Source organism: Chiloscyllium plagiosum, unplaced genomic scaffold (genome assembly GCF_037043375.1).
Source record: "Chiloscyllium plagiosum isolate Xiang-an unplaced genomic scaffold, Cpla_swu_hap1 HiC_scaffold_8, whole genome shotgun sequence".
In the NCBI taxonomy this organism is placed as follows: Eukaryota; Metazoa; Chordata; class Chondrichthyes; order Orectolobiformes; family Hemiscylliidae; genus Chiloscyllium; species Chiloscyllium plagiosum.
The window spans coordinates 2,731,791-2,751,658 of record NW_028270146.1 but is presented as its reverse complement, the minus strand read 5'-3'; the positions used below and the strand labels follow the sequence as shown (position 1 = coordinate 2,751,658).

Here is a 19,868-nt window from a genome sequence, read left to right as displayed (position 1 = left end):
AAATTTTACTAAAGTTGAGATGTAATTTTACAGAAGTGGGTTGGAGAAATCTATCCAAAAGTCAATCAAACCACAGCAGTGGAACACATTCAGGAAGGAGCATTACCACAGAAATCATGGCACATAATAGGTGCAAAGATTCAAATGGTTCCGATTCACCTCAGGACCTTTGCACGAGCCTTGATGAGAATTGGGTACAGGCCTCTAAGCAGTACTCAGGATGTGGGGAAGAAAATAAATCAGGAGATAGAAAAGGCATGTAAGAAAGGCACTAGTGGGGACTTCAGTATGCAGGTGGACTGAGAAAATCAGGTTGATAGCCTATCTGAAGAAAAGAAATCGTGGAATGCCTATATCATAGCTTTTTGGAGCAGCTTGTGGTAGAGTTCACTAAGAAACAGGCAGTTCTGGATTTGGTGCTGTGTAATGGGACAAACTTGATAAGGCAGCTTAATATGAAAGAATCCCAAGGGGGCAGCGACCATAATATTAAAGAACTCACCCTGCTGTTTGAGAGGGCGAACCTGGAATCGGATGTAATGTATTACAATTGAGTAAAGGAACTACAAAGACATGAGAGAGGAGCTGGCCAGAGTTGATTGGAAGGGGAGCCAAGGAGGGAAGATGGTAGAACACCAATGGCAGGAGTTTCTGGGGGTAATTCAGTAGAAACAGCAGAGATTCATCCCAAGGAAGAAGAAACATATGAAGGGGAGGATGCGACAATCATGGCCAACAAGGGAAGTCAGGGACAGCATTAAAACAAAAGAATAGGCATACAGTGTGGTGAAGATTAGTGGGAAGCCTTTAAAAACCAGCAGAGGACAACTAAAAAAGCAGCAAGGGGGAGAAGATGAAATATGAGGGTTCAGAAAGATTTACAAAGATGTTGCCAGGGATGGAGGGGTTGAGCTGTAGGGAGAGGCTGAATAGGGTGCGGCTGTTTTCCCTGAAGTGTCAGAGCCTGAGGTGTGACCTTACAGAAGTTTATAAAATCATGTGGGGGCATCCAAAACTAGAAGGGATAGAGTAAAGGTAAGAGGGAAAGATTTAAAATGGACAACTTTTTCACGCAGTGGGTGGTACGTATATGGAATGAGCTGCCAGAGGAAGTGGTGGAGGCTGGGATAATTACAACATTTAAAAGGCATTTGGATGGGTACATGAATAGGAAGGGTTTGGAGGGATATGGGCCCAAGTGCTGGCAAATGGGACAAGATTAACTTAGGATATCTTGTCAGCATGTATGAGTTGGACCAAAGAGTCTGTTTCCGTGCTGTACATCTCTATGACTCTCTGAAAATCCAAAGATGTTGTGTAAATATATAAACAGCAGCAGTAAGAGGCTTTGAAGGAGCTTAAAGGTAAAATATGTAAAAGACAAGATTCAGTCTTAGAGACATACAGCATAGAAAAGGCCTTTCAGTCCAGTGTCTGCACCAACCTTCCGATACTAGTCACTCTGCCGCACATTGGGCTCATTGCCTTGAACTTCAAGAGCTCAGCCAAGTATTGTTTAAAGGTTGTGAAGTTTCCCCTCCAAGGCGGGGCATTCAGATTCCTATCATCCTGAAGGCTTTTCCCCAAATCCTCTCTAAACCTCCTGCCTTTCACCTTAAAATTATGCCCCTTCTTACTTACTCTTCAACTAAGGGGAGCAGTTGCTTTCTATCCACTCTACCCATGCCCCTCATAATCTTATACACCTCTAACACATCGTCTCTGAATCCTCTCCACTCTAACAACAACAACCTGAGCTGATCCAGCCTGCCTCATCGCTAAACTGCTCTATCCCCGGCAACATCCTGGAGAATCTCCTCTGCCCCCCCTCCTCCAGTGTAATCCCATCCTTCCTATAGTGTGGGGACCAGAACTGCCCACAGTACTCCAGCTGTAGCCTCACCAAAGTCCAATACATCTCCAGCATCACCTCCCTGCTCTTACCATCTATACCTCAGCTAATAAAGGCAAGTATCCCATACACCTTCTTAACTACCCCATGAACCTATCTTGCTGCCTTCAGGGATCTGTGGACAAACTCCCCAAGGTCTCCATGTTCCTCTGAGCTTCCTAGTGTCCAGTCATTCTCCTTTGTCTTGTTATTTCTTCCAAAGTGCAGCATCTCATATTTATCAGGGTTAAACTCCATCTGCAACTGATCTGCCTGTGTGACCAATCATTTTTATCCTCCTGTAACCAAAGATCATCTTCACTATCAATTATTTTGCCAATCTTTATTACATCCGCAAACGTGGTTATCATCTCCTCCCCAAACCATATCACAAATGGTAAGGGACCCTGCACTGATCCCTATGGTATGCCCCTGCTCCAGTCACACAAACAACCTTCTATCACCATCCTCTGGCTCCAATTTGGATCTAACTTGCCAAGTTACTGCGAATCCTATGGGGTTTTACCTTCTTTATCAGATATCTGTGTGGCACCCTGTCAAAGGCCTTGCTGAAATCCACACAAATCACATCAACTGCACAACTTACATCCACACACCTTGTCACCTCCTAGAAAAATTCAAATTTATGAAATAGTAAAGAAATTTATACACTGTGGGAAGGTGTCTCCACGGTGGCACAGCAGTCAGCACTGCTGCCTCACAACACCAGAGACCCGGGTTCAATGCCTGCCTCAGGTGACTGTCTGTGTGGGTTTCCTCCGGGTGCTACGGTTTCCTCCCACAGTCCAAAGATGTGCTGGTCAGGTGAATTGGCCACGCTAAATTGCCTGTAGTGTTAGATGCAGGGGTAAATATAGGGGTATTGGTGGGTGCGCTTCGGCAGGTCGGTGTGGACTTGTTGGGCCGAAGGGCCTGTTTCCACACTGTAAGTAATCTAATCTAATCTAAACAGAACGGTACCCTTGTGTAATCTACTGTCAAGCACATACCCAGTCACACAGTACCCCAGTGTTATACAGTGAGGGTGATATCCCCCGTACCCCAGTGTTATACAATGAGGTCTATATCCACCATACCCCAGTGTTATACAGTGAAGTCTATATCCACCGTACCGCAGTGTTATACAGTGAGGGTGATATCCCCCGTACCCCAGTGTTATACAGTGAAGTCTATATCCACCGTACCGCAGTGTTATACAGTGAAGTCTATATCCACTGTACCCCAGTGTTATACGGTGAGGTCTCTATCCACCATAACCCAGTGTTATACAGTGAGGTCTATATCCATTGATGGAGTTCAACCCTGCCAAGTGTGAGGTTGTCCATTTTGGAAAGACAAATAAGAATGTGGAATACAGGGTTAACGGTAGGGTTCTTAGTGAGGTGGAGGAGCAGAGGGATCTTGGGGTCTATGTTCATAGATCTTTGAAAGTTGCCACTCAGGTGGATAGAGCTTGTAAGAAGGCCTATGGTGTATTAGCGTTCATTAGCAGAGGGATTGAATTCAAGAGTCATGAAGTGATGTTGCAACTGTACAGGACTTTGGTTAGGCCACATTTGGAGTACTGTGTGCAGTTCTGGTCGCCTCACCTCAGGAAAGATGTGGAAGCTTTGGAGAGGGTGCAGAGGAGATTTACCAGGATGTTGCCTGGAATGGAGAATAGGTCGTACGAGGATAGGTTGAGAGTGCTAGGCCTTTTCTCATTGGAACGGAGAAGGATGATGGGTGACTTGATAGAGGTGTATAAGATGATCAGAGGAATAGATAGAGTAGACAGTCAGAAACTTTTTCCCCGGGTACAACAGAGTGTTACAAGGGGACATAAATTTAAGGTGAAGGGTGGAAGGTATAGGGGGGATGTCAGGGGTGGGTTCTTTACCCAGAGAGTGGTGGGGGCATGGAATGTGCTGCCTGTGGGAGTGGCAGAGTCAGAATCATTGGTGACCTTTAAGCGGCAATTGGATAGGTACATGGATGGGTGCTTAAGCTAGGACAAATGTTCGGCACAACATCGTGGGCCGAAGGGCCTGTTCTGTGCTGTATTGTTCTATGTTCTATGTACCCCAGTGTTATACAGTGAGGTCTATATCCACCATAACCCAGTGTTATACAGTGAAGTCTATATCCACCGTACCGCAGTGTTATACAGTGAAGTCTATATCCACCGTACCCCAGTGTTATACGGTGAGGTCTCTATCCACCATAACCCAGTGTTATATAGTGAGGTCTATATCCACCGTACCGCAGTGTTATACAGTGAGGTCAATATCCATCGTTCCCCAGTGTTATTCAGTGAGGGTGATATCCCCCGTACCCCAGTGTCATACAGTGAGGGTTATATCCCCCGTACCCGAGTGTTATACAGTGAGGGCTATGTGCCCGTACCCCAGTGTTATACAGTGAGGGTTATATCCCCCGTACCCCAGTGTTATACAGTGAGGGTTATATCCCCCGTACCCTAGTGTTATACAGCGAGGGTTATATCCCCCGTACCCCAGTGTTATACAGCGAGGGTTATATCCATCATACCTCAGTGTTATACAGAGCATCCATTCCTCCCTCCAATGGCAATGGTTTTGGGTGGTGGGTTTTGCCTGAAATGTTGTTTGTGACTCTCACTGTTGCTTTTCCCCCTCCACATTGCTCGTGTGTCTAACTGCAAAGAGAGTGAACTGGAAGGTGAGGCATGATGCTTTCATCCGCATGCTGCATGCGGCCCAGCAAGCTGAACTTGAAATATATCGTGGGAAGAAGCAAGCAATTGCAGCAGCCTCCCCTTCTGTCAACTCCGACTACGTCCAGTGTCCACACTGCAGCCGTCGCTTTGAACCCAACGTGGCCCAGAGTCACATCCCCAAGTGTAAAACACTGAGGAGCCGACCAACTCCACCCAAGAGGTAACTCAGCTGATCCACTGCTGGAGGCTGCAACATCTGAAGAGAGCAGAGAGTGAGGGGTTGAACTGGACTGTGGGCGCGAGATCAAGGGGAGAGGGTGGAGGGCAGAGTTTATCATATTCTATCTGGCTCATTTCTTTACATAAATAAAATAAGAATTATCATGTGAAAAATGTAACAGGAAGTGAATAGTCTTTTCAAACTGCAACCTCTTTTCAGAAAACACACACATGGATAATTAATCAGTTGTATTGATCAGAGGTGATCAAAGCTCTGAGACCTGGCAGAGGTCAATGTAACGCTCTGAATTCAGACACTAAAACACAAGGCAGAAGGTGGCTCCTGGTCACCATACCACAGACCAATCACTCCTTGTTAACCACCAAATCTTCATACACAGCCCCCTGGCTCCAGCTTATCTGCAGCTCAGTTTTCCCACGGCCAGAACAAACGACACTTACAGTGAGGGTCAGTTTAGTTGCTTTGCAAAACAGCAGCAATCCTTCAACAACATGGTTTTTACAAAAGGCCTTTTCATATTTCAATCCACAATCAAAAGTAGAGATATTTGAAAAAACAGCCTTTACAGTGTCCCCATTAAACATTCCCAGGACAGATACAGCATCAGCTTGGAGATAAAGTAAAGCTCCCTCTACGCTTTTGAACTGAAAGTAAGGTTCACTCTACACTGTCCGCACCATGGCAGAGAAACAACATGGGCTTAGATAGAAACATTGAAACACAGAAAGTAGCTGCAGGAATAGGCCATTCGGCCCTTCGAGCATGCACCACCATTCAATATGATCATGGCTGATCATACAATCTCAGTGTCCCATTCTCACTTTCTCTCCATACCCCTTGATCCATTCATTTCCTGTGACACCCAATTAGTTACAGGTTGCCATCCTGAAAATGCCTCCCTTATCCCAACTCTGCCTTCTGTCAGCTCACCAATCCTCTGCCAGTGATTACTTGCTATGTGCACCATCATGGGTACTCATTAAATAACCAAATGTATGTTACATTACTGAATACCTTTCCAAAATCCAAATGTATATATCCACTACAGACCCTTCACCTATCCTGCTTGTTACCTCCTCAAAGAATTTTAGTAAAATTGTCAATCATGATGTCAACTTTATGAGGCGGTGCTGACTTTAACTTGAGAAACAAACTTGTAAGGAGATCTCATCTGTAATAATAGGGTAGTTATGGTAGAGGATTTTAACTTTCCAAACATCGACTGGGACTGCCGTAGTGTTAAAGGTCTAGATGGAGAAGAATTTCTTAAGTGTGTACAAGACAATTTTCTGATTCAGTATGTGGATGTACCTACGAGAGAAGGTACAAAACTTGACCTACTCTTGGGAAATAAGGCAGGGCAGGTGACTGAGGTGTCAGTGGGGGAGCACTTGGGGCCAGCGACCATAATTCGATTAAAATTATGATGGAAAAGGATAAACCAGATCCAAAAGTTGAAGTTCTAAATTGGAGAAAGGTCAATTTTGACGGTATTAGGCAAGAACTTTCGAAAGCTGATTGGAGGCAGATGTTCGCAGGTAAACGGATGGCTGGAAAATGGGAAGCCTTCAGAAATGAGATAACAAGAATCCAGAGAAAGAATATTACTATCAGGGTGAAAGGGAAGGCTGGTAGGTATAGGGAATGCTGGATGACTAAAGAAATTGAGGGTTTGGTTAAGAAAAAGGAAGCACATGTCAGGTACAGACAGGATAGATCGAGTGAGTCCTTATGAAGAGTATAAAGAAAGTAGGAGTATACTTAAGAGGGAAATCAGGAGGGCAAAACGGGGACATGAGATAGCTTTGGCAAATAGAATTAAGGAGAATCAAAAGGGGTTTTACAAATATATTAAGGTCAAAAGGGTAACTAGGGAGAGAATAGGGCACCTCAAAGATCAGCAAGGCGGCCTTTGTGTGGAGCCACAGAAAATGGGGGAGATACTAAATGAATATTTTGCATCAGTATTTACTATGGGAAAGGATATGGAAGAAATAGACTGTAGGGAAATAGATGGTGACATCTTGCAAAATGTCCAGATTATAGAGGAGGAAGTGCTGGATGTCTTGAAATGGTTAAAGGTGGATAAATCCCCAGGACCTGATCAGGTGTACCCTAGAACTCTGTGGGAAGCTAGAGAAGTGATTGCTGGGCCTCTTGCTGAGATATTTGTATCGATAGTCACAGGTGAGATGGCGGAAGACTGGAGGTTGACAAACGTGGTGCCACTGTTTAAGAAGGGCGGTAAAGACAAGCCAGGGAACTATAGACCGGTGAGGCTGACCTCGGTGGTGGGCACGATATTGGAGGGAATCCTGAGGGACAGGGTGTACATGTATTTGGAAAGGCAAGGACTGATTCGGGATAGTCAACATGGCTTTGTGCGTGGGAAATCGTGTCTTACAAACTTGATTGAGTTTTTTAAAGAAGTAACAAAGAAGATTGATGAGGGCAGAGCAGTAGATGTGATCTATATGGACTTCACTAAAGCATTCGACAAGGTTTCCCATGGGAGACAGATTAGCAAGGTTAGATCTCATGGAATACAGGGAGAACTAGCTATTTGGATATAGAACTGGCTCAAAGGTAGAAGATAAAGGGTTGTTTTTCAGACTGGAGGCCTGTGACCAGTGGAGAGCCACAAGGATCAGTGCTGGGCCCTCTACTTTTTGTCATTTACATAAATGATTTGGATGCGAGCATAAGAGGTACAGTTAGTAAGTTTGCAGATGACACCAAAATTGGAGGTGTAGTGGACAACGAAGAGGGTTACCTCAGATTACAACAGGATCTGGACCAGATGGGCCAATGGGCTGAGAAGTGGCAGATGGAGTTTAATTCAGATAAATGCAAGGTGCTGCATTTTGGGAAAGCAAATCTTAGCAGGACTTATACACTTAATGGTAAGGTCCTAGGGAGTGTTGCTGAACAAAGAGACCTTGGAGTGCAGGTTCATAACTCCTTGAAAGTGGAGTCGCAGGTAGATAGGATAGTGAAGAAAGCGTTTGGTATGCTTTCCTTTATTGGTCAAAGTATTGAGTACAGGAGTTGGGAGGTCATGTTGTGGCTGTACAGGACACTGGTTAGGCCACTGTTGGAATATTGCGTGCAATTCTGGTCTCCTTCCTGTCGGAAAGATGTTGTGAAACTTATAGAACATAGAACAATACAGCACAGAACAGGCCCTTCGGCCCACGATGTTGTGCCGAACATTTGTCCTAGCTTAAGCACCCATCCATGTACCTATCCAATTGCCACTTAAAGGTCACCAATGATTCTGACTCTGACACTCCCACAGGCAGCGCATTCCATGCCCCCACCACTCTCTGGGTAAAGAACCCACCCCTGACATCCCCCCTATACCTTCCACCCTTTACCTTAAATTTATGTCCCCTTGTAACACTCTGTTGTACCCGGGGAAAAAGTTTCTGACTGTCTACTCTATCTATTCCTCAGATCATCTTATAAACCTCTATCAAGTCACCCCTCATCCTTCGCCGTTCCAATGAGAAAAGGTCCAGCACTCTCAACCTATCCTCGTACGACCTATTCTCCATTCCAGGCAACATCCTGGTAAATCTCCTCTGCACCCTCTCCAAAGCTCCCACATCTTTCTTAAAGTGAGGCGACCAGAACTGCACACAGTACTCCAAATGTGGCCTAACCAAGGTCCTGTACAGCTGCAACATCACCTCACGACTCTTGAATTCAATCCCTCTGCTAATGAACGCTAATACACCATAGGCCTTCTTACAAGCTCTATCCACCTGAGTGGCAACTTTCAAAGATCTATGAACATAGACCCCAAGATCCCTCTGCTCCTCCACCTTACTAAGAACCCTACCATTAACCCTGTATTCCGCATTCTTATTTGTCCTTCCAAAATGGACAACCTCACACTTGACAGGGTTGAACTCCATCTGCCACTCCTCAGCCCAGCTCTGCATCATATCTAAGTCTCTTTGCAGCCGACAACAGCCCTCCTCACTATCCACAACTCCAACAATCTTCGTATCATCTGCAAATTTACTGACCCACCCTTCGACTCCCTCTTCCAAGTCATTAATAAAAATTACAAACAGCAGAGGACCCAGAACTGATCCCTGCGGAACTCCACTTGTAACTGGGCTCCAGGCTGAATATTTACCATCTACCACCACTCTCTTACTTCGACCGGTTAGCCAGTTTCCTATCCAAATGGCCAAATTTCCCTCTATCCCATGCCTCCTGACTTTCCGCATAAGCCTACCATGGGGAACCTTATCAAATGCCTTACTAAAATCCATGTACACTACATCCATTGCTCTACCCTCATCCACATGCTTGGTCACCTCCTCAAAGAATTCAATAAGACTTGTAAGGCAAGACCTACCCTTCACAAATCCGTGCTGGCTGTTCCTAATCAAGCAGTGTCTTTCCAGACACTCATAAATCCTATCCCTCAGTACCCTTTCCATTACTTTGCCTACCACCGAAGTAAGACTAACTGGCCTGTAATTCCTGGGGTTATCCCTATTCCCTTTTTTGAACAGGGGCACAACATTCGCCACTCTCCAGTCCCCTGGTACCACCCCCGTTGACAGTGAAGACGAAAAGATCATTGCCAACGGTACTGCAATTTCCTGTCTTGCTTCCCACATAATCCTAGGATATATCCCATCAGGCCGGGGGACTTGTCTATTCTCAAGTTGTTCAAAATGCCCAACACATCTTCCTTCCTAACAAGTATCTCTTCTAGCTTACCAGTCCGTATCACACTCTCCTCTTCAACAATACGGTCCCTCTCGTCTGAAAGGGTTCAGAAAAGATTTACATGGATGTTGCCAGGGTTGGAGGATCTGCGCTACATGGAGACCTAGAGCGTCGGAGGCTGAGGGGTGACCTTATAGAGGTTTACAAAATTATGAGGGGCATGGATAGGATAAGCAGACAGTCTTTTCCCTGGGGTCGGGGAGTCCAGAACTAGAGGGCATAGGTTTAGGGTGAGAGGGGAAAGATATAAAAGAGACCAAAGGGGAAACTTTTTCACGCAGAGGCTGGTATGTGTATGGAATGAGCTGCCAGAGGAAGTGGTGGAGGCTGGTACAATTGCAACATTTAAGAGGCATCTGGATGGGTATATGAATAGGAAGGGTTTGGAGGGATATGGGCCGGGTGCTGGCAGGTGGGACTAGATTGGGTTGGGATATCTGGGTCAGCATGGACGGATTGCACCGCAGGGTCTGTTTCCGTGCTGTACATCTCTATGACTCTATGACTTTGCAGGGAGTGGAAATCTCATGCAGATTATTGTTCCACTGCTTTTCGAGCTGCAAAGCACTCTGTGTTTCTGACAGCAGACCTGTGTATTTCTGACAGCAGACCTGTGTTTCTGACAGCAGACCTGTGTTTCTGACAGCAGACATGTGTATTTCTGACAGCAGACCTGTGTTTCTGACAGCAGACATGTGTATTTCTGACAGCAGACCTGTGTTTCTGACAGCAGACCGGTGTTTCTGACAGCAGACCTGTGTTTCTGACAGCAGACCTGTGTATTTCTGACAGCAGACCTGTGTTTCTGACAGCAGACCTGTGTTTCTGACAGCAGACATGTGTATTTCTGACAGCAGACCTGTGTTTCTGACAGCAGACATGTGTATTTCTGACAGCAGACCTGTGTTTCTGACAGCAGACATGTGTATTTCTGACAGCAGACCTGTGTTTCTGACAGCAGACATGTGTATTTCTGACAGCAGACCTGTGTTTCTGACAGCAGACCTGTGTTTCTGACAGCAGACCTGTGTGTTTCTGACAGCAGACCTGTGTTTCTGACAGCAGACCAGTATTTCTGACAGCAGACCAGTGTTTCTGACAGCAGACCTGTGTGTTACTGACAGCAGACCTGTGTATTTCTGACAGCAGACCTGTGTGTTTCTGACAGCAGACCTGTGTTTCTGACAGCAGACCTGTGTGTTTCAGACAGCAGACCTGTGTGTTTCAGACAGCAGACCTGTGTGTTTCAGACAGCAGACCTGTGTGTTTCTGACAGCAGACCTGTGTTTCTGAAAGCAGATGTGTGTGTTTCTGAAAGCAGACCTGTGTGTTTCTGACAGCAGACCTGTCTGTTTCTGACAGCAGACCTGTGTGTTTCTGACAGCAGACCTGTCTGTTTCTGACAGCAGACCTGTGTATTTCTGACAGCAGACCTGTGTGTTTCTGAAAGCAGACCTGTGTTTCTGACATCAGACCTGTGTATTTCTGACAGCAAACCTGTGTTTCTGAAAGCAGACCTGTGTTTCTGACATCAGACCTGTGTATTTCTGACAGCAGATCAATATATTTCTGATCGCAGACCTGTATATTTCTGACAGCAGACCTGTGTTTCTGAAAGCAGACCTGTATTTCTGACATCAGACCTGTGTATTTCTGACAGCAGACCTGTGTTTCTGACAGCAGACCTGTGTTTCTGACATCAGACCTGTGTATTTCTGAAAGCAGACCTGTGTTTCTGAAAGCAGACCTGTGTATTTCTGACAGCAGACATGTGTATTTCTGACTGCAGATCTGTGTATTTCTGACAGCAGACCTGTGTATTTCTGAAAGCAGACCAGTATTTCTGACAGCAGACCTGTGTATTTCTGACAGCAGATCTATATATTTCTGATCGCAGACCTGTGTATTTCTGACAGCAGACCTGTGTATTTCTGACAGCAGATCTATGTATTTCTGATCGCAGACTTGTGTATTTCCGATAGCAGATCTATGTATTTCTGATCGCAGACCTGTGTATTTCTAACAGCATTCCTGTGTATTTCTGACAGCAAACCTGTGTATTTCTGACAGATCTATGTATTTCTGATCGCAGACCTGTGTATTTCCGATAGCAGATCTATGTATTTCTGACAGCAGACCTGTGTATTTCTGACAGCAGATCTATGTATTTCTGATCGCAGACCTGTGTATTTCTGATCGCAGACCTGTGTAATTCTGACAGCAGATCTATGTATTTCTGATCGCAGATCTATGTATTTCTGATCGCAGACCCGTGTATTTCTGACAGCAGACCTGCGTATTTCTGACAGCACAGCTCTGTATTGACAGTCATAGAGTCATAGAAATGTACAGCATGGAAACAGACCCTTCAGTCCAATCCGTCCATGCCGACCAGATATCCCAACCAAATCTAGTCCCACCTGCCAGCACCCGACCCATATCCCTCCAAACCCTTCCTATTCATATACCCATCCAGATGCCTCTTAAATGTTGCAATTGTACCAGCCTCCACCACTTCCTCTGGCAGCTCATTCCATACATGTACCACCCTCTGCGTGAACAAGTTACCCCTTAGGTCTCTTTTATGTCTTTCCCCTCTCACCCTAAACCTATGCCCTCTAGTTCTGGACTCCCCGACCCGAGGGAAAAGACTTTATCTATTTATCCTATCCATGCCCCTCATAATTTTATAAACCTCTATAAGGTCACCCCTCAGCCTCCGACACTCCAGGGAAAACAGCCCCAGCCTGTTCAGCCTCTCCCTATATCACAAATCCTCCAACCCTGGCAACATCCTTGTAAATCTTTTCTGAACCCTTTCAAGTTTCACAACATCTTTCTGATAGGAAGGAGACCAGAATTGCACGCAATATTCCAACAATGGCCTAACCAGTGTCCTGTACAGCCGCAACATGACCTCCCAACTCCTGTACTCAATACTTTGACCAATAAAGGAAAGCATACCAAACGCTTTCTTCACTATCCTATCTACCTGTGACCCCACTTTCAAGGAGTTATGAACCTGCACTCCAAGGTCTCTTTGTTCAGCAACACTCCCTAGGACCTTACCACGAAGTGTATAAGTCCTGCTAAGATTTGCTTTCCCAAAATGCAATACCTCGCATTTATCTAAATTAAACTCCATCTGCCACTTCTCAGCCCATTGGCCCATCTGGTCCAGATCCTGTTGTAATCTGAGGTAACCTTCTTCGCTGTCCACTACACCTCCAATTCTGGTGTCATCTGCAAACTTACTAACTGTACCTCTTATGCTCACATCCAAATCATTTATATAAATGACAAAAAGTAGTGGACCCAGCACTGATCCTTGTGGCACTCCACTGGTCACAGGCCTCCAGTCTGAAAAACAACCCTCCACCACCACCCTCTGTCTTCTACCTTTGAGCCAGTTCTGTATCCAAATGGCTAGTTCTCCCTGTATTCCATGAAATCTAACCTTGCTAATCAGTCTCTCATGGGGAACCTTGTCGAGCACCTTACTGAAGTGGTAGATCCCATCTACCACTCTGCCCTCATCAATCCTCTTCTTCAAAAAATTCAAGTTTGTGAGACATGATTTCCCACGCACAAAGCAGTGTTGACTATCCCTAATCAGTCGTTGCCTTTCCAAATACATGTACATCCTGTCCCTCAGGATTCCCTCCAACAACCTGCCTACCACTGAGGTCAGGCTCACTGGTCTATAGTTCCCTGGCTTGTCCTTACCACCCTTTTTAAACAGTGGCACATTAGCAAACATCCAGTCTTCTGTGACCTCATCTGTGACTATCGATGATACAAATATCTCAGCAAGGGGCCCAGCAATCACTTCCCCAGCTTCCCACACAGTTCTAGGTTCTGACAGCAGACCTGTGTATTTCTGACAGCAGATTCCATTCCAGGTTGTTGGTGAAGGTAAAACTTGCCCCATCCTTCACAGCCATCTTCTGAAATGTAAAGATCCAGAAACACAGACAACTACTCTGGCAGCCGCTGTCACAAAGTATGTAAGGCAAGTGTGAGGCTCAGGTACTGGGAAGTTTCAACTGTCCAGTGAGTCAGGTGTCACGTAGGGTAGGGCTGCAAAGTCCAGACTCAAGATGACAACAGGGCCTGGTACGTGATGGAATGGTTAGGATAGGTCATGGTGGGTGGGAGATATTGGGTCCTGAGGGGCAGAGCAGGGGCAGCTGTAGGCTAATGAATCAGGTTAGGTCCCAGAGAGGCAGGCGGTGTGCCAGTTCTGGACCAGCAGAATGGGGCTGGTGTTTGGTTTTCAGGTCCTGAGCATAGGGAGGTCCAGAAGCAGGTGGTGGGGGTGGAGGATTTTGGGGGTGCCCACAGCGGAGATGGGATTCAGGTCCTGGAGGCAGTGGGGCAGTAGCTGGAATTAGGGGTGTGTGGTGAAGGTGTAGTTGTGGGTGTGTTAACTAAGTTGGGCGTCAGTTCAAGATTTAGTCAGAGGTTAGTCTCGATATAGTCTAGCTGTACTCTCGTAACTTCATTTAACTTCAACAAAAAGACTCCAAATTCTCTGATTTAAATGGCTCATTTTTTAAGGCTACAGGGATTGGGGGTTGCATAGAATACTCGATTTCCCAACTAGACTTTTATATTCACTTGTGGGGCATAGGTGTCACTGGCTGGGACAGCATTACTCAGCCCTAACTGCCCTTCAGAAGGTGAGGTAATGAGCTGCCTTCTTGAACTACTCCAGTTCATGAGAGGAATGGCAAAGTATTTCCCAGTCAGGATGGTGAGGGATTTGCAAGGGAACTTAGAGAGGGTGGTGCTCCCATGTATCTGCTGTCCTTGTCCTTCCAGATGGAAGAGGTTCTCAGTTTGGAAGGTACTCTCTAAGGATCTTTGGTGAATTCCAGCAGTGCATTTTATAAATGGTACACAATGCTGCTACTGTGCATTGGTGATGGAGAATACTTCTGGATGTGGTGCCAATCAATCGGGCTGCTTGGTCCTGGATTCTGTCAAACTTCCTGAGAGTTGTTTGAGCTACACCCATCCAGGCAAATGGGCAGTATATCACATAGATGGTGAATAGGCTTTAGGGAGTCAGGAGGTGAGTTACTTGCTGCAGTATTCCTAGCTGCTGACTGGTTCTTGTAGTCACTATGTTTTTGTGGTGAGTTCAATTGCATTTCTGATCAATAGTAAGTCTAAGGATGTTGATAATGGGGGTATTAATTGATGGCAACTCCATACAATATCAACGGATGGTGATTAGATTGTCTCTTATTGGAAATGGTCAATGCCTGGCAGTTGTGTGACACAAATATTACTTGCCATTTGTCAGCCCAAGCCTGGATATTGTCCAGATCTTGTTGCATTTGAACATGAACTGCTTCAGTATCTGAGGAGTCACAAATGGTACTGAACATTGCACAATCAGCAGAGAACATTCCCACTTCTGACCTTATGGTGGAGGGAAGGTCATTGCTGAAGCAGCTGAAGATGGTTGGGCCAAGGACACTACCCTGAGGGACTCCTGCAGAGATGTCCTGGAGGTTAGGTGACTCACCGCCAACAACCATGACCAGCTTCCTCAGTGTTAGGTCTGATTCCAACCAGTGAAGAGCTTGCCCCCTGATTCCAATTAATTCCAGTTTTACCAGGGCTCCTTGATACCACACTCGGTTGAATACAGCCTTGATGTCAAGGGCTGTCCCTCTCCCCTTCCCTCTGAAATTCAGCTCTTTTGTCCATGTTTGAACCAAGACTGTGATGAGGTCAGGAGCTGAGTGGCCCTGGGGGAACCCAAACTGGGGGTCACTGAGTAGGTTATTGCTGAGCAGGTGCTGCTTGATAGCGCTGTTGGTGACATCTTCCATCACATTACTGATGATTGAGAGTAGGCTGGCGGAACGGTAATTGGCCGGGTTGAATTTGTCCTGCTTTTTGTGTACATGAGATACCTGAACAATTTTCCACATTGTCAGGAAATGCCAGTGTTGTAACTAAGTAACAGCTTGGCTAGGGGAGGGGCAGGTTTTTGCAGCACAAGTCTCCAGTACTGTTGCTGGAATGATGTCAGGGCCCGTAGCCTTTACAGTATCCAGTGTCTCCAGCTGTTTCTTTGATGCTTCTCTCCTGAAAGATTATCTAAAACTTGCTGTAAACTCATTCTCTAAGGGGGTGGTGTTCACTTTGGTGTCTCTCTTCGTTTTTATATGTTCAAAGAAGTTCTTACTTTCTGTTCTGATATTACTTCAGAGTTTATTCTAAATGTTGATTGTCTTCCTCCATTATTTTGTGACCATAATTTGATAATTTTAAAAACTTGTCCAATCCTCTTGTTTACCATTAATCTTTCCCACACTGTATGTTGTTTCTTTCAATCTGATGCTCTCCTTAACCTCCTTGGTTAATCATGTATGGCTTATCCCCTTTCCCAGAATCCTCCATCCTCACTGGAATGTCTTCCTTGTGAGTCATGAACTATTTTCTTACAACTCAACCATCTTTCCTGCTAATCTCGTTTTCCAGTCCAATGCTGTCTTCATTCCTTTGTAATTACCCTTGCTTACATTTGGCACACATGATTCTAACCCAGGTTTCTCATTCTCAAACTGAATGCTCGATTCTGCCATCTTACATGGCCTGCTGCTGGCTCTGCTTGTCCCTCCATTTGCCTTGTGCTCCATTCCGTCCACCCCGCCCTGCACTCACTCCAAATAGGCATTCAGCTTCGACTTGCAACATTGTGCCTGCAGCAATATGGTACACAAGACAGAGCAAGATCCAAAGTACTTTATTGTGATTACACCTTTATTCTAAATGATTTTAAGCATATAAAAGTAGTGTTTTCAGACATGATTTAGCGTTTAGAGACTTTGTAAACCAGATCTGTTGTGGTTAGAAGCGATAAACAGAAGCAGAGAGGAGCTGAGCTAATGTAAAACACAGGGGGAAAGTGGAAGCAACTTCATAAACATTTCAATTCAAATAATAAGCCACACCCAGGATGCTTTTTGCAGGGAATCCTGTGGGAAGCACTATTGCGGAGCTGAAAAATGCATAAAGAGCTGAGTTACAAAAAATTAAACTGCCTGAGAGAATTCAGGGTTCAGGTATTTTGAGGGTCAAAGACAATTCATAACCAAGGGTTGTAACCAAAACCCCTCAGAAACAGAAATCAGGTTTCAAAAACATATAAATATACTCCGGATGAGCCCTAAACCACCCCCAAACCCCACTCTCAAAAATGATCCTCCCTCATTAACCCTCAATAACTCCCTCATGGTCCCCAAAACACCTACTGCGCAGTCGATACCTCTAACTTGTAAAATCCCTGAACACTTCCCCCTTCCAACTCATGCCTATCCTTCCCTAATATTACCTCCATCCCTACTGTTCCAGTATCGCTTGCACAGCCCTAACACTTCCTGCTCAGCTTTCCCTCAATCTTGCAATCCTGACAGCATATTCATTCATCAGGGAAAATATAATCTCTTGAACACAGTATGCTCACACTCAATCCCTGGGATCAGAGTGAACAGGGAGATGATCTGGATTAAAGCTCTGAAATCTCACAATTAATCTGGATAAAAGATGACACCACAGACCAACTAATAACCGATACACTTTGCCCATTAGAAATCACTGAATGCAAACCTCATTCAAATAATAGAATCCCACTGAACCAAACCGCTTCCCACTCACTCCCCACTGAACCAAACCGCTTCCCACTCACTCCCCACTGAACCAAACCGTTTCCCACTCACTCCCCACTGAACCAAACCGCTTCCCACTCACTCCCCACTGAACCAAACCGCTTCCCACTCACTCCCCACTGAACCAAACCGCTTCCCACTCACTCCCCACTGAACCAAACCGCTTCCCACTCACTCCCCACTGAACCAAACCGCTTCCCACTCACTCCCCACTGAACCAAACCGCTTCCCACTCACTCCCCACTGAACCAAACCGCTTCCCACTCACTCCCCACTGAACCAAACCGCTTCCCACTCACTCCCCATGAACCAAACCGCTTCCCACTCACTCCCCACTGAACCAAACCGCTTCCCACTCACTCCCCACTGAACCAAACCGCTTCCCACTCACTCCCCATGAACCAAACCGCTTCCCACTCACTCCCCACTGAACCAAACCGCTTCCCACTCACTCCCCACTGAACCAAACCGCTTCCCACTCACTCCCCATGAACCAAACCGCTTCCCACTCACTCCCCATGAACCAAACCGCTTCCCACTCACTCCCCACTGAACCAAACCGCTTCCCACTCACTCCCCACTGAACCAAACCGTTTCCCACTCACTCCCCACTGAACCAAACCGCTTCCCACTCACTCCCCACTGAACCAAACCGCTTCCCACTCACTCCCCACTGAACCAAACCGCTTCCCACTCACTCCCCACTGAACCAAACCGTTTCCCACTCACTCCCCACTGAACCAAACCGCTTCCCACTCACTCCCCACTGAACCAAACCGTTTCCCACTCACTCCCCACTGAACCAAACCGCTTCCCACTCACTCCCCACTGAACCAAACAGCTTCCCACTCACTCCCCACTGAACCAAACCTCATCCCACTCACTCCCCACTGAACCAAACCGCTTCCCACTCACTCCCCACTGAACCAAACCGCTTCCCACTCACTCCCCACTGAACCAAACCGCTTCCCACTCACTCCCCACTGAACCAAACCGCTTCCCACTCACTCCCCACTGAACCAAACCTCATCCCACTCACTCCCCACTGAACCAAACCGCTTCCCACTCACTCCCCACTGAACCAAACCGCTTCCCACTCACTCCCCACTGAACCAAACCGCTTCCCACTCACTCCCCACTGAACCAAACCTCTTCCCACTCACTCCCCACTGAACCAAACCGCTTCCCACTCACTCCCCATGAACCAAACCGCTTCCCACTCACCCCCCACTGAACCAAACCTCTTCCCACTCACTCCCCACTGAACCAAACCGCTTCCCACTCACTCCCCATGAACCAAACCGCTTCCCACTCACTCCCCACTGAACCAAACCGCTTCCCACTCACTCCCCATGAACCAAACCTCTTCCCACTCACTCCCCACTGAACCAAACCGCTTCCCACTCACTCCCCACTGAACCAAACCACTCCCCACTCACTCCCCACTGAACCAAACCTCTTCCCACTCACTCCCCACTGAACCAAACCGCTTCCCACTCACTCCCCACTGAACCAAACCGCTCCCCACTCACTCCCCATGACCCAAACCGCTTCCCACTCACTCCCCATGAACCAAACCGCTTCCCACTCACTCCCCACTGAACCAAACCTCTTCCCACTCACTCCCCACTGAACCAAACCGCTTCCCACTCACTCCCCACTGAACCAAACCGCTTCCCACTCACTCCCCATGAACCAAACCGCTTCCCACTCACTCCCCACTGAACCAAACCGCTTCCCACTCACTCCCCATGAACCAAACCTCTTCCCACTCACTCCCCACTGAACCAAACCGCTTCCCACTCACTCCCCACTGAACCAAACCACTCCCCACTCACTCCCCACTGAACCAAACCTCTTCCCACTCACTCCCCACTGAACCAAACCGCTTCCCACTCACTCCCCACTGAACCAAACCGCTCCCCACTCACTCCCCATGACCCAAACCGCTTCCCACTCACTCCCCATGAACCAAACCGCTTCCCACTCACTCCCCACTGAACCAAACCTCTTCCCACTCACTCCCCACTGAACCAAACCGCTTCCCACTCACTCCCCACTGAACCAAACCGCTTCCCACTCACTCCCCACTGAACCAAACCGCTTCCCACTCACTCCCCACTGAACCAAACCGCTTCCCACTCATTCCCCACTGAACCAAACCGCTTCCCACTCACTCCCCATGAACCAAACCGCTTCCCACTCACTCCCCACTGAACCAAACCGCTTCCCACTCACTCCCCACTGAACCAAACCGCTCCCCACTCACTCCCCACTGAACCAAACCGCTTCCCACTCACTCCCCATGAACCAAACCGCTTCCCACTCACTCCCCACTGAACCAAACCTCTTCCCACTCACTCCCCACTGAACCAAACCGCTTCCCACTCACTCCCCACTGAACCAAACCGCTTCCCACTCACTCCCCATGAACCAAACCGCTTCCCACTCACTCCCCATGAACCAAACCGCTTCCCACTCACTCCCCACTGAACCAAACCGCTTCCCACTCACTCCCCACTGAACCAAACCTCATCCCACTCACTCCCCACTGAACCAAACCGCTTCCCACTCACTCCCCACTGAACCAAACCGCTC

The 19,868-nt window shown here is 46.9% G+C and overlaps 1 protein-coding gene across 1 annotated transcript in view; it reads left to right on the top strand.

Moving 5' to 3' along the window:
- LOC122554870 (uncharacterized) overlaps positions 1–4,987 on the top strand; it is a 29,211-nt gene extending 24,224 nt beyond the window's left edge. The window contains exon 3 of the mRNA XM_043700218.2: positions 4,577–4,987. Coding sequence (XP_043556153.2) covers positions 4,577–4,813 — 237 coding nt within the window. The 3' untranslated portion in view covers positions 4,814–4,987. The remainder of the gene's footprint in view (positions 1–4,576) is intronic.
- The last annotated feature ends 14,881 nt before the right edge of the window (positions 4,988–19,868 follow it).